At 53.6% G+C, this 15,115-nt stretch overlaps 1 protein-coding gene and 1 long non-coding RNA gene across 3 annotated transcripts in view; one reads left to right on the plus strand and one right to left on the minus strand.

The window, feature by feature from the left end:
• The window catches only part of RPH3AL (rabphilin 3A like (without C2 domains)), a 140,716-nt gene that overhangs the window by 56,997 nt on the left and 68,604 nt on the right, over nt 1-15,115 (plus strand). Inside the window, 2 exon segments of the mRNA XM_040641121.1 lie at nt 1,267-1,410; nt 4,238-4,367. Of these exon segments, the coding sequence (XP_040497055.1) occupies nt 1,267-1,410; nt 4,238-4,367 (274 nt within the window).
• On the minus strand, nt 1,409-11,907 carry LOC103667177. 2 transcript variants are annotated; one of them, XR_569689.2, is made up of 3 exons: nt 11,062-11,906; nt 8,660-8,938; nt 1,409-1,898 (listed from the first exon to the last, which is right to left on the minus strand). It is a non-coding gene; the product is annotated as an uncharacterized LOC103667177 (long non-coding RNA). The 2 variants fall into 2 exon arrangements; XR_569690.2 differs by lacking the exon at nt 1,409-1,898 and adding an exon at nt 6,818-7,990 and having other exon boundaries at nt 11,062-11,907.

A 15,115-nucleotide genomic window follows, 5' to 3' on the forward strand; every position in this document is an offset into this window, starting at 1 on the left:
GTCGACAGTACAGAACTGTTGGCTGCACCAGCTCGGATGGGGCAGTGAAGTGGGACCACCGGTGTCCATCTGTGTCAGGGAACCACCAGGAAGGCGTCCGCATCCTCATCCTCCCCCTGTGTCCTGCATCGGAGACTCTTGCTTGCTGTCACTTCTTTAGGGAAGCCCTTCTAGAACCGCACCCCCAACTAGGTTAGTTCCCTGATGTCCACCTGCACGTACCGCCCGGCAGCATGGCTCCAACACCTACCAAGCCTGGCCTCGTAGTGGACAACTGGTAAATAGGTGTTGAACGAATAGCTCCTCTCATTTTTCATTAAGTAAATATGGGTATCATTGATTGGGCGTCTGGTGTCCCCAAGCCTTTGTCATTCTTCGAGGTGGTCACTTTGCCCTCTTGCCCATGTCCGTGTTCCTAGCACCTGGCGCAGAGTGTCTCAGACAGGCTGGGACCTGGGCAGACAGTTGAGGCTTGGTCTGCGGCTGCCACCCGCATTCCCTCCAGAAAGACAGGAAGGGCCTGAGTCCCCAGTCGCAGCCTCAGGGGGTGACACTCCTGCCACCTCGCCTGCCCTCGCCGCCTCTCCTCCTGTGCTGCCCTCCTGCCCGCAAACCCTCTCATTTTCAAACTGCTATGTGCATCTCCTTTTATATTCAGGGTTTGGTTTTGATCTAATTACCATTCTTTCCTATCCCACAGTAAGCTCCATTTCACACAGATGCCGCAGAGCTCAGTCCTTTTTTTTTTTTTTTTGAGATTTTATTTGCTTATTTGAGAGAGAGAGAGAGAGAGCACAAGGTGGGAGAGGGGCTCAGGGAGAGGGAGAAGCAGGCTCCCTGCCGAGCAGGGAGCCCGATGTGGGGCTCGATCCCAGGACTCTGGGATCACAACCCGAGCCGAAGGCAGACGTTTAACGACTGAGCCACCCAGGCGCCCCAGATCTCAGTCTTGATGATCTTCCGCGCTCTTCCCTCGCAGCCCCGCGTGCTGTGGCCGTGACCTTCTCCTTTTGTCCAGCGGGTCACACCGCACGCTCCTGCCTCCCACGGTGCTAAGGTGGCACTGCCGTCTTCGTGGGGCCCGACGGCTGGCAGGTGTCAGAGCCAGCATTCGAAGCATGTGCCCTGTTCCCTGAACCCCTCTTCTGGACACACCGCACCTGGGCTGTCCGCAGACTGTGCTGGGTTGGGGGGGCATCGTGATGTGGCGGGGCTGCCTGAGTTTGCACTGCGGTGGCCTCAGGGCCGGCTCTGTTCTCTCTCCAGGCTGCAGACGGGCTGGTCTGTGCACACCTACCAGACAGAGAAGCAGCGGAAGAGCCAGAGCCTCAGCCCCGCCGAGGTGGAGGCCATCCTACAGGTCATCCAGAGGGCAGAGCGGCTGGACGTCATGGAACAGCAGAGAATCGGGTGAGGGCTGCTTCCAGCTGGGGCTCCAGCAAGGTCCTTGAGAGGGCAGCAAAGTCATTTAGTGTCAGATCCGCGGGCTGAGAGTGGCACCCTGGGTCCTAGCGCTGGCTTTCCCCACTGGGAAGGAGTCCGCTCTGCCCGAACACCCCTGGGGTATAGATGGGTAACCCAGCCCCACAAAGCCTCAGGGTACTCCCGTGAGAAGTGCGCAGTGGCTCCTGCGTGGGCCCTAGGCCGTGGGGGGGCGGACGCGCATTCGGGGCTCTTCAGCTCCACATGTGTGAGGGCCAGCCAGAGAAGGGATTTGAGTGGAAGTTGAGCCTGGACCTTCCTGTCCCAACAAGGACTCCAAGAGGAGAGGCTCTCCAGCCTGTTCTAAGCTCTTCTCCTGGCCTCCAGCATCCAGAGCTGACCTCTGTACAGCCTTCAGACAGTTTGGTTGGGTCTTTTTTTTTTGTTTGTTGAATCATAAAAACAATTCATACATTCTAGAAAATTGGAAAAATACAGAAAAACAGAAGTAGGAAAACACAAAGGCAGTGCATCGCATCGGGCAGGATTTAATTTGATTTGGATCTCCTTGTTCTCCTTCTGTTCATGTTTTTCATTAAATATGTGATCATTTAAAAAGTCAGACATTGTAGAAATGCACAGTTCTAAAAGCAAAACCGCCACTACAAGGACCCTGCTGTCCAGCTTGTTATATGTGTCTCAATAATACAGACATATTGTTACTGTCGTTTTATTACAAAAAGAGTGCATATCAGACAGACCAGTTGTCTTTAGCTTTTTTCCCACGTAAGGTGGCAAACCCTGCCCTCTCCCAGGGTCCCGCAAGGAGCCGTGCGGCCCCAAGCTCATGATTGACAAGCCAGCGTGATATCCCTCAGGCTCCCCCAGGAGGGCATGCTGGGAGCCGGCGGGGGGTATTTCATGAGACGTGTTTACACCCCCTCATCCATCTGTCTGGCCCCCACGGAGACCACTGGGTTTGACAGAGATGTGGAATGACCCAGAAGGCAGTGCCTCCAATTAAATGTCTCAGAAGGAGGAGGTGTATCCTGTATGTTTCCGTGAGTTAGAAGGCACGGGGTTGTACTGACGGGTCCCTGAGAACAAGCAGTTCAGGCCAGAGCTGCAGCTGGGCTTGTTCCTGGGGACTTGCAGGTCCCTGGGTGAGGGACAGTGGAAGGGACCCTGTGGAGGTCAGAGGGCATGGAGGAAGAGGCTTCCTGTTGGCCCCCAGGCGGAGTCTGATCACCTCAGGGGAGAGTGTAGGGTTGCCGTGAGCGGGGGGCCTAGGCGTTGGGCCCTGGGCTCCACCTCTTAGGAGCTGTGTCACGCTGGTGGGAAGTGACTTGACATTCTGAGCCTCAGTCTTCTTGTCTCTGCGATGGGGGGAAATAGCATCCTCCTCCCTGGGGGGTTAGATAATCTTCCTTTCTTCCTTCCTTCCTTCCTTCCTTCCTTCCTTCCTTCCTTCCTTCCTTCCGGAATTTTCCCTAAATGTCCCCTGGCTACTGGAAATAGAGTGGCCAACAAAACAGAAGTGACCAGGTTTTGTGAGGGTTGTAGTGTTGCCATGAAAAAAGGGGGTCACAGTGGGCTGAGGGGCCATGGGACCCTGAGGAGAGTCACCTATCCTAGGCTTAACAGGGCTCAGGGATGGCTCCTGGACACTCGGCGTCAGAGGTTCAAAGAGAAGCTCTTTTCCTTCTTCCAGCTTCTTCATCCACCCACTTGCTCAAACCAAAATCTCTGCATCATCCCCGATCTCTCTCTTATCTCCTGTACCCCATTTCCATGGATGCTGCCTCAGCCTCCGAGGCTCAGTGCCCCTTTGCTGGGCCTCCCGGCATCCCCTGCTGGCTTCGTCACCCGTGCTCCCTTGCTGTGATCCTGGCTTTCCACGGCGGATGGAGTGAGCTTTTAAAAATGCCGCGTGGGGGGGGGGGGGTGCCTGGCTGGCTCAATCAGAAGAGCCTGTGACTCTTTATCTTGGGGTCCTGAGTTTGAGACCCACATCGGGTGTAGAGATTACTTAAATGAATAAATAAATAAATACTTTAAAAAATTAAAATTAAAAAAATTAAACTGTCCCTTAGATCAAATCCCTCCCCTACTTAAAACTCTTCAGTGGCTTCATGTTGATTTTAGAAAATAATCCAAACTCCATTCTCTGTCCTATAAAACCTACGTCGTCTGTCCCCTCCTTGCCCCTCCAGCTTCCTTTTATCCCAGGCTCCCGCAGGCTCACAAGGGAATGGCCACACTGGCCTCCCTGCTGTTCTAATGTGCCAGGGCCTTTGTCTTTACCCCCCCCCAAATGTTCCCCCTGTCTGGAGTGCCCCCCACCCCGTCCTGCTCTTCACCTGGTTTGACCTTGTCATCCTTCAGCTCTCAGTTCACACGTTCTCAAAGAGGCCTTCACTGATCACCACCTGACATGCTCCCTCTCAGTCTTCTGTCCACACACTTACTTGATTTCATAGCACTCCCCCTGTCTGAAGTCAGTTTGCTTGTTGACTTTTTATGGGCTTTCTCTTTATTGAACATAAGTTCTATGAGAGCAGGGACCATGTCTGGCTCGTTTGCTACAATATCCCCAGGGCATGGCACATTGTAGGTACTCAATTAATAGTTGGTACGTGAATGAATGATTAGGAGGTAGCCTGGAAAAGGGGTGGGGCAGGGAACAGTACCCCAGGTGAGGGAACAGCACATGGGCCATGCTATAGCACAGGGGCCCCATGGCAGCCATACCTAGGCAGTGGTCAGGTTGGAGGCAGGAAACATATTCCATCTGACTCTGTGTCCTGTGCTGCAGACGGCTGGTGGAGCGGCTGGAGACCATGAGGCGGAATGTGATGGGGAATGGCCTTTCCCAGTGTCTGCTCTGTGGGGAGGTGCTGGGCTTCCTGGGCAGCTCATCAGTGTTCTGCAAAGACTGCAGGAAGGTAAGGCCCTGCTCTGGCTAGCCAATTGGACCTGCTCTGTGGCTTTGCACCCTGGCTCCCAGGAGTGTACGTTGTATGTGTCTGTGTGTGTCCTTGTGTGCATGTGTGTGCACATGGTATCCTGTGCTTCTTGGCAAGAAGAATTAGGGCCTAAGGTTGAATGGCCTGGCGTCTAGGCCAACTCCGGGGAATGGACCTCCGGGTCTCACAGGCCTGGGTATGAATCCAGCTTTTCCACTAGCTGGATGACCTCAGAAAACTTGTTTAATATGTTGAGCCTCATCTTCCTCATCTGTAAAATAGGGATAATGATAACACGTACCCTAGAAAATTGTGAGGGTTAAATATTATATGCATAGGTCTTAAAAACCTCATCTGGCACATAAGTACTTAGTAAATTTTATTAGTTATTAAAGAAATAAAATTCTCCTCAGGGCCAAACAGTATGCTAGGATTATTCTTCTTAGTCTGTTGATCTGCTCTCAATCCCTGGTCCCTCAAATGAGAATGATCTTTGCTGGAAAGTCAAATGGATTTTTCCCTTTTCTTATACTCCACTGATTACTCTAAATGGTGCCACATACTAAATTGTTTCAGATTGAGTCCAAGACTTCTTAAAATAACTTTTTGTTTTTCCTGGAGTTTCTAATTGCCTTTCTTTTTTTATTCACCCAAGAATATAATAATGTGCCTTCCAATCCTTAGAATTACTTAGCATCTCAATTTTACTGTCTATTGTATGGAGCCTACGTTTTTTCCCTTTTTAGACCTTTAGTCCTACTCCAGCATAGACTAGTTGCTGCATAGCTGTCATCATGGGACTTCCCTTTACTGCCCTCCTAGGTTGGAGAGCTGTTCCCAAGATACCATATTTTCCTCTTTCCTTTCTTTTTCACTCAGTTTTACTGGTATCCATCTTCCATATGTTTTAAGCCTTGAGTTATTTTGGTTAACAAGGCAGAGATAGAAACTTCTCTCTTGAGATTATGTTGGGTAAATGAACCAAAACCAAATAATGATCAAATAAATAAGAATATTTCAGGAAGTAATACATTGTAGGAAGAAATAACAGGAAATAGAAGATTGGGGATGGGGTGGAATGGGGTGGCTAGAGCCAAAAGGACCTTATAGAGAAGTCAAAGAAGTAAACATGGACTCAGCCATGTGAAAGCCATTGGCAACCTTGATAAGGTCTTTTTGAGTGGCATTCAAAAGCTAGATGAGAGAACCCAGAAGCAAAAAGGTCAATATACCAAACTAATAAGTGGAAAAGCCAGGATTTTTGCTAAGGTCATTTTCCTCCCTGTTCTGTGACATGTGGTGAACTGGGGTAAGGAATGTGGATTTGCTAGTGAAGAGTCTCAAGAACAGTGGGGAAGTGGCAGGGGCCTGTGTGGCAGGACAGGGGTAGGCACTTGTGTGCCAGCTTCTCCTTAAGCCTTCCATAAGCCCTGGACTACATACCAACATAGGCAGTAGGCAAAGGGCTCAGAATGTCTTGCTCCCAGCCCTTGGGCAGATTGGGTTATACTTTGTGACTTCTGCCTGGCAGAGTAGGGCCCAGCAGCCTGTTTCCTTTTTCTGCCCCTCATCTCACAACTGCTGTAAATGTTCAGGTTTGTAGGACCATGACGAGGGGGCAGAGCCTTGTCTTTTCCCCTGGAAAAGTCTGGGACCTCTGCTCTAGGGGCAGGCTGCTGTCCTAATGACCAAAGGGTCCTTAGAGAGCCCTTTCCTAGACAACAGTGGCCATCCTAGGGGAGGATCTCAGCTTCATGGGGAGGGGAGGTAAAAAAATGTTCTTCTATATGCTCTTGACACTCCCCACCCCATTGTAGCCTGGAGTCCTGGGCTGTTCCAGGGTTTTTTTTCCCTAAAGATTTTATTTATTTATTTATTTATTTATTTATTTATTTATTTATTTGAGAGAGGATGAGAGCTAGAGAGAGTGAGCGCAAGCACTCACAGAGGGCGAAGGAGAGAGATAAGCAGCCTTCCCTCTGAGTAGGGAGCCCCATGCGGGGCTTGATCCCAGGACCCCAGGATCGCCACCCAAGCCTAAGGCAGATGCTTAACCATCTGAGCCCCCCAGGCACCCCTGGGCTGGTCCAGTCTGAAATTGTTTATTTTGCAGCAGGCTGAGGACCTGGTCTTGGCTTGTGCAGCAAGGTGAAGAGGCCTTTGGGTTTCCAAGGGGAGTTGCTGCTGGGTAGAAGTGGAAGGAGAGGGTGCTAGTAGGCATCTGGGTGTTTTCTTCTCCAACCTTGAGAAGATTGTGTCATTCATTCATTCATCCATTCATTCAGCAAATAGTAGAGGGCCATCTGTGTACAGACCCTGTTCTAGGTTCTGGCAATCCCACGAACGAGAGAGACAAAACCCTTGCTCTCACGGGAATTTTTTTCCAGGGGTGGGAGAAGAGAGACAATAAACAAACGAACAAACTACTGTCCAGTAGACTGAGGGCTCTGTAGTGAATTAGAACAGGGCAGTGTGGTAGGTACGACTAGGAGGGGCTCTCTGAGCTCAGACCTGAGCACAAGCAGAAGCCAGCCCTGGGAAGATCTGGGTGGCAGAGTGTTCCAGGCAGAGGGAGCAGCAGGCATGAAATTCCTGAGGCGGAAAGCAGCTGGGCAGGTTCAAGGAACTAATGAAGGCATCTGGGGCAGAGGCGGGCATGCTGATCACACGAGAGCTTCATAAGTGAAGATCAGGAGTTGAGATTTGATTCTAAGTTTCATGGGATGCCAGTGGAGTGTTGTAAGCAGGGTGAGATGTGATCTGATTTGTCTTCATAAGTGATGAGCCTCGCTGCCGTCTGGAGAGTGGATGGCAGGGGACATAAAGTGACAGTGGGAGGGGAGTTAGGCGCTGCCTGTCGTTGGGGATGAGACAGTGGGGCTGGAGACGAGGCAGCACAGCATGGGGGCCACTGTCTAAGAGAATCCATCTTCTCACTGTGTCGAAGCAGGTGGGGGTGATGGAGGGTCCCAGGAGGAAAAGCAGGTCCTACACTGCAGCCGGGCTGGAGCGAGAGGTCACTCGGTCCGTCCTGTGTGATGGGGGGCCGTGGTCCTGTGCCTGCCATTAAGTTCTGTTTCTGTGCACGTGGGTGTGGGTTGCAGTCCAGTGCGTGGGGGAGCAGGCTGCAGAGGGGATGCTGGGAGATCTCTGACACGGGAAGTGTCCAGATCTAAGTCTCAGGTGCTCCTGGCCGCACAGAGCTGTCCCCAGCAAGAGCCCTGGCACATTCAGCAGCCACAAGCTAATGAGTGTGCCGGCAGAGCCCACGATGCCGGGCGGGCCTCGCTGCGGTGCCCCCCTCCGTAAGTGGTCCTGCACGCCCAGGCTGCCAGTCCTCATTATCGGAGGGCTGTGGTGGGAAGGGAGAGGGGCTGGCTGGCTCATTAGAGAGGCCTGGTGCTGCTGATTGCTTAGGAGCTGAGTCAGCCAGCTTCGGTTTGATTCACAGTCCGTCCTCACCAACCGTGGGGAGGCCGGACAGGGCCGCCGGAGAACCAGCCTGAGCCCGGGATGGCATTGTCATTGTGCAGGGGAAGCGATCGCCACTTTTCTGGTCTCAGCCAAAATGTGTTCCATGATGTGAACACAGAGGGGCCTGCCTGTGAAACAACGGTCTCCGTAATGTGTGCTGAGTCCGTGGGGAAAAGGGACTCTTTCTACTCTGCTCCAAGCCCTTAGAGGAAGTCTAGCTCGTTGGGGATCAGTCGTCCCACCCGGTGTAGGGAAGCACAGAGGGAAGGGGCCACGCTCAAACCTGATTGATTCCTGCCCCCACCAAGGCTCCGGGGAGGTGTGTCCTGCAGAAGTCAGCCCAGACCCACAGCCGGGGAGCTGGCAGGAGCCTTGGGGCCACTCATCCCATCCTGAGGGCCCACCCTCATGACCTCATCTAGCCTTAATCACCTCCCACAGACCCCCCTCCAAACACCATCCCAGTGGGGGGTAGAACTTTAACACATGAATTTGGAGGGGGCACGTTCGGTCCCTGGTACCTACTGAACAGAAGCTCTGGGAGTGAGGGCATGGATCTGTGCTTGACAGACCCTCCAGGGAAGCTGATTCTCTGTGGTTCGAAAACCTCTGCTCTAAGCCCCAGGCCCGGCTCAGGCTCAGGCTGGTGTTGAAGGCCCTCTGCTCCCCTTGCCCTCCCCCACACCTCCCCACCCCCACACCACACACACCCCAGCTCAGGGTCCCCGCACCGCATCCTCCCTCTGGCCATCTACGCTCTTGCAAACAGTGGACAGTGAGGCCGTGGTCTTTCTTACCTTGCGATGTCCTTTAGGCTTTAGAAAGCTCTTTCACAAAACTCATCCTTTTTGACCGTCAGGACAAAGCTGCAGGGAGAGCAGGGGCGGCGAGGCTGTTCCCCAGTCACAGCTGGGAACTAGGGTTCATTTGAGGTCATGTGGCCTACTTGGGTCACCCAGCCGGGTGGTGGGGAGCTGAGGCCCCCAGGGGCGTTCGTTGGGCCATGCTGCCCCTCCACTCCTTCAGGCCAAAGCAGTCACATCATTTCCCTTCCTTGGAGAAGCAGGGCCATCTTTCTAAAGAACGCAGGAGAAGAAGCATATTCACGGGTTAAATATTGAGAGCTTTTCTTTAAAATCAGGAATAGGACAAGTTCTGCGTATGTCTGCCACTGCTTTTATCCCGCATTGAACTAGCAGCCAGCGCAGTGCATTCAGGCAGGGAAGGAAATGTATGGTGTATGGATTGGAGAAGCAGAGCTAAAGCTGTCGTTTTCTGTGAATAACATCACCGTGTAACGAGAGTCTGACAGAATCCACAGACAAATGGTTACAATTAGTAGGCGAATTTATGAGCAGGGTTGTTGCATACAAGCTTAATATACGTGTCAGAAAATCAGTGTTGCCATACACCGGAGACAAAAATGAGAGAAAATAAAAAGTGCAATTTAGGACGACAGAGCCACTGCTAGGCAGAGAATGGTCTTCTGAATAAATAATGCAAAGCTATTTGGATATTCACATGGGAAAAAAGGTATCTCGACTGTTACCTCATACTAGGCACAAAAGTCAATTCTAGATTGATTTCAGATTATTTATTTTTTAAGATTTTATTTATTTATTTGTCGGAGAGCATGAGCATGAACACAAGCAGGGGGAGCAGCAGGCAGAGGGTGAAGCAGGCTCCCTGCTGAGCAAGGAGCCCGATGAGGGACTCGATCCCAGAGTGGATGCCTGTGTCAGCACGGAAGATGCCTTTGGGGACCCCATACACACCCAGATGGCCCTGTCTGGAGGCCACCGTCCCACCTGTACTCTGTCCGGTGCCTACAGTGGGGGTGGCTGGCTGTCACCACCACCACTGGGGAAACAGCTCTTTCAGCTGCATTCCTAGGACCTTCAGAACAGCCTGAATGTTCTCAGGATATTCCCAGCGCAAAAGCTAAATCCCTGGGGCCGGGTGGAGCCCACCTCAAGGGGCAAGGGCTGTTGTCGGCAAGAGAATGGAGCAGCCCTCCTGGGGGGCTTTCACCTCTTTTGGAGCCAGCTCAGCTCCCTAGCCCTGTCCTTGCAAATGAAATTGACTTTCCTGAAGGGCTGTCTCTCTGCAGAATTCTGTCCTTCATTCATTCTACAGCGTTTATTGGGCACCGACTGTATGCCAGGCCATGGAGGTACTGGCAAGGAGCAAGGCAGGAGGCAGCCTGGCCCTTGGGAGCAGTGCTGGTAACCCTGACAGTCAGTATTCCTCTCACTGACCACGCCAGACACTGTTTCTAAGGGCTTTCCCCCCATTAACTTACTTAGTCCTGCTAACAACACTATAGGGCAGGGCTGTTATCACGCCCTTTTACAGATGGGGAAACTGAGGCACCAAGTGGTTAAACTTTGTCCAAGGTCCCTCAGCGAGTTAGTTGTGGAGCCAGGATTTGAAACCAAGCAGGCTGGTTCCGAGCATCCTGGCTATGCCCTGGGGCCCTGCCTCACCTCCGGGCGGGGATGACCTAGGAAGGCAGGATGGACAAGAATCGCTACATACAGTAATTTCAGAAGGTGGTGGGCAAAAACATAAAGAGCAGGGGGCACAGGGACAGCCGGTGGGACGGGCTAGGAAGGAGCTATTTATTTTGGATGCACAGCATGGACCTCTACGAGGTGACATTAGAGCTGAGACAGTGACAAGGAATTTACGTCGGCTCTGAAGAAAGTGTCCCAGGCCCGGGGAGGGGGGTGTGGAGAAGGTGCTGGGGGGAGGGAAGAGTGAGGCACAAGTGAGAAGCAGAAGAAAGAAGGCCGGGGAGCCCGGGGAGGGAGAGGGCCCCACAAATGACCCTTCAGATCTCTGCAGTCTGCCCCTTGTTGGGCCTACAGGGTGGGGGCTGCCCCACCCTTCTCCTTGGATGAACTTGAGTCCCCCAAAACAGGAGGCAGTTTTTAAAATGTTGTTTTAATTTGTGGTAAAATGGACATCACGTGAAATTTACGATTTTAACCGTTTTTAAGGGTACGGTTCAGGGTACCTGAATGGACGGTAAGTCCATTCACATTGTTGTCCCATCCCCACCACCATCTCCAGAACTTTCTCATCTTGCAAAACCGAAACTCTGCACCCATTAAACTAACTCCATTCCCACCCCAGTCCCCGGCACCTGCCAGCCTACTTCCTGTCCCTGGGGGTTTGACTACTCCAGGCGCCTCACCTAACAGAATCATGCCGCCTTCGTCTCTTCGTGACCGGCTTCTTTCACTAACGTCTCCCGGGTCTGTCCATGTGGCAGCCTGTGTCAGAATGTCCTGTCTTTTTAAGGCCAGATTCTATTCCGCTGGGTGCACCTAACACACTTTGTCGAGCCACGAGTCCGTGGATGGGAAGGCGGGTTGCCTCCACAGTTCCGCTGTTGTGAATCGAGCTGCGATGAGTATGGGTGTGCAGACCTCTCTTCGGGGCTCTGCTTTCCGTTCCTGGGTGGTGTGGTGATTCTGTGTCCCGTTTCCTGAGGAGCTGTCCTGGGGGGGGGCCACCGTTCTCACCATGCCACCGAAGTGCGCACGAGGGCTGGGAGGGGGCAGTTTTCCACGAGCCCGCCTCCTCCTCCTGGAAGGCAGCGGGTGAAGGTCATCCACGGCGCCCTGCCCCCACGGCAGCAGCCTTGTCCTTTCTCCTCCTCGACCTAATTCAGATGTGTTCGTGCCTCATTCCCAAGATGGATTTTTTCATCCAGCTACTCATCTTTCCTCAATTCCCGGGAAAAGTCACTTCATTCGTCTGCCCTGCGGGCCTGCTCTGGCTGCTTGTGCGTCGCTGGGCTGCTTGGCAGGCACTGACTTGGCTGCCGTTGCCGGGCTCGGCGACCGGACGCCACAGCACACACGCGGCCCCTGGGGACCTCTGCCTTGCTGCCCACGAGGGCACACTCTCCCTCTTGCTCTTGCGCTGCCTGCGGCGTGGCTTCTCTGCCCGCACGCTGGCTTCTTCCTGCCGTGTTGTGCAGTTCAGAGCCCAGTCTGCGCAGCCTGTTGTGCCGCCGACCTTGAACTCAGGGTCATCGGGACAAAAGCAGGGGAGGAGCCGACAAGTGAGGGTGGCCTCTGGGAGGAAGGCCTGGCGCTTCCCCGAGAGAGTGGAGTTGTGGCCGTTGGGTCACCGCCCATAGCCTTCTGGCCAAGCCCCGCCGGGCCGAGCTCACTGCTGGTGATAGGCTAGTGCAAGGGCAGTGTGAGAACGTGCAGCACGGACGTGTGGCGTGGACCACGGCGCAGGGCCCCAGGAGAGCTGGAGGGCTGCAGGGTAGCGCCGGTTCTCAGCCGGGCGGCCTGGGCGGGAGGGCACTGAGGTGCCGGGGAGGGCGTTTCAGGAGACCCCCGCTGCGTAGAGGCAGGGTGAGAGGAAGAGCTGGGACTGGTGGCCGGTGGCCGGGGCCATAGCTGCTGTTTGGGGGTGGGGGAGTGCCGGGGCAGGGAGCGGGGAGAGGCAGGCTGGGGGAGGGAAGGATCCTATAGGCAGCAAAGCTATCAAAGGGTGCGAAACAGAGAATGACAAAGAGGTGGGTCTTCGGGGAGGTTCCTTCCAGAGGCAGATTTGGAGGAGGGAATGTGTAGTGGGTTGGAGAGCCTGTTGGACGCTCAGTTATCCAAGTAGCAATAAGGAGGGCCTGAATCAGAGGAACAACCAGGATGGAGACTTAAAAGACAAGAGTTGTAAATAACTAAAGCTGCCAGTGACTGAGAGCCCACTGACTTACCAGCCACCCTGGGAGGTCATGATACCCACTTTGCAGGTGAGGAAACAGGTGTGTGGAGGTTAGGCCCCTCTCCTGGCCACACGAGGGTCAGTGCCAGGGTCTGACGGCCTTGTCCGGCTGCTAGGCTTGTGCTCAGGGCCCGGCGTGCTGGAGCAGGCCTGGGGAGACCGGTGGGACTGGTTGGGGCATGTTGGTGCAGATGGGACCCAGGTTCCTGGGGGTAGCCATGTGGACCGTGTGGTCTGTGGGCAAGATCCCAGGCCGCAGCATTTAAAGAGGGACCCTGGAGGGACATGAGCAACCCAGAGGTGGATGTGGGGGGGAGGGGGAGGCGACGGAAGTGACATGGGAGAAAGTGAAGGTCTGGATTGAGTAGAAGACTCCCACCACATGCGGCATGGTGGGAGGGTAGGGGGAGAGCTGTTTTCTCCCCTCGAACCTGCCTAAATGACTTATCCAGGGACATTTCTGTGACTTGTCCCCACGTGGGTATCATGCTTTTGAAGCATCAGGGCCTCTCAGTACAGCAAATGAACCAGGACGGGTCACTGGGCACCTGCTACGTACAGTCAGGTGACCCAGGTGTGATGGGGGACACATTGAGAAGGATTGATCCATATAAATGTCAGGGAAGCTGCCCAGTAGGGTGTTGGGGGGCAGAGGACGTTGGAGAGAGCTGGGCCTCCAGGGAGGGGTGGTTGCCCTCAGGGTTGAGCTGCCCTCAGCTCTGAAGTGGCACCACCCCGTCCTCCTGATTGTCCCTTGTGGGCCCACCTTCAGCCACCAAGAGCTCAGGGCTTTTGTGCTCTCTCGACAATGCCCCTACTTGGGCTTCACCTTGAGCCATGACCGCCAGAGCCTGCGCCCCCAGCTCCCAGTGTGTTTCCAGAACTGTGGAAACGGGTTGGGCACCTTGGAGCCTACTCCAGGCGTCCTGCGGACCCTGCCTCTGCCCTGCTGCTCTCCTGCACCGGGGACCCCAGAGCTGCAGGACACTCGATCAGGGGTCCATACCTTTTTTTTTTTTTTAAAGATTTTATTTATTTATTTGACAGAGAGAGAGAGACAGCCAGCGAGACAGGGAACACAGGCAAGGGGAGTGGGAGAGGAAGAAGCAGGCTCCCAGCGGAGGAGCCTGATGTGGGGCTCGATCCCAGAACCCTGGGATCATGCCCTGAGCCGAAGGCAGACTCTTAAAGACTGAGCCACCCAGGCGCCCCCCATGCCTATTTTTGTACAACCTTTGAACTAGAATGGTTTTTACATTTGTAAATGGTTGAAAAAAACCAAAAGAAGAATATCTTGTGACACATGAAAGTTACATGAAATTTAAGTTTCAGTGTCCGTCAAGTTCTGTTGGAACAGGCTCCGCCCATTCATTTACATATGGCTACTTTGGCTTGACAGGGGCACCATTGGCTAATTACGACAGAGAGCCTGAAATGTTTACTTTTCTGGCCTCTTACCAAAATAGTGTGCCAACCCTTGTCCCAACCTGTTGGCCCCCACCTAGGGTGCCAGGCCACTGGGAAGTGAGAAGGGGTGTGACTTCCTTCCCCTCTCCGCTGTGTGTTGTGGGGGGGACTAGGGTTATTGCTGGGGCTCCAGAGTATTAAAGGGTTTAGTAGGGTAGCCTCCCCTTATTTGTATTGGTTCTCTTCTAGAATTTTTTCCCCCCTGGAATTTTAAAAAGTACTTTTCACCATTGCATAGAAGTGAAGACCCCTGGCTTCGGGCCGCCTGGGTTTGCCTCCTCCCTTTGGCAAGTGGCCTCCCCTCTCTACCTGTTTCCTGACCTGGAATTAAAGACTGGTGATAGCACCTACCTCGCAAGGGTGGGAGGGGCGGAATGAGTGAAGGAAGGATATGGTAAGATCTTAGAAACGCCTGGCATACGGTAACTGCGCAATAATTCTAGAAATCAAACAATACAGAGCACGTGAAATTCAACTCCACATCCCCATCCTTCGCAGCCTGGGTTTGTCCTTCTGCACTCTTCTGTCTCCACACGCATGCAAGTGGGCCAGGTGTGTATACATACGTAACTTTAAATGGGATTATAATATACTCTTCATAGTTTCCCTTTTTTTCCCCACATTTTTTTCCACTTAATAACATCAAAGATACCCCCTTCGGGTCTATACGTGGAAATCCAGTTCCATCTGCAAGAGCTACAGGATGTGAGAGAATTTTTCACACTTCGCTGTGGCCCTTCTCTTCCAGGCTGCTCACACACCCCCCCTGGGGGTCAGGACTGTGGGGGACACCGGGCCCAGCCCTCTCACCCCTGTCCCCGTTAGGTGTGGCCTCTTCCTCCAGTCCCACCTCTCCTTCCTCTGCTCAGGCTTCCCCCGCGCACACGCGTGTGCACACCCACGCCCCCCCCCCATGCCTGCAATGCAGTCGGGAGCTGTGGGTCAGGTTCTTTCCCGGAAGGGAATCCGAGGATGGACATAGCTAGTGGGGCGCGGCGGGGGCAGTGGTGCCTAAGTCTGTCGGTGGGAGCCGTCCG

Source organism: Ursus maritimus, unplaced genomic scaffold (genome assembly GCF_017311325.1).
Source record: "Ursus maritimus isolate PB19 unplaced genomic scaffold, ASM1731132v1 scaffold_24, whole genome shotgun sequence".
Lineage (NCBI taxonomy): Eukaryota > Metazoa > Chordata > Mammalia > Carnivora > Ursidae > Ursus > Ursus maritimus.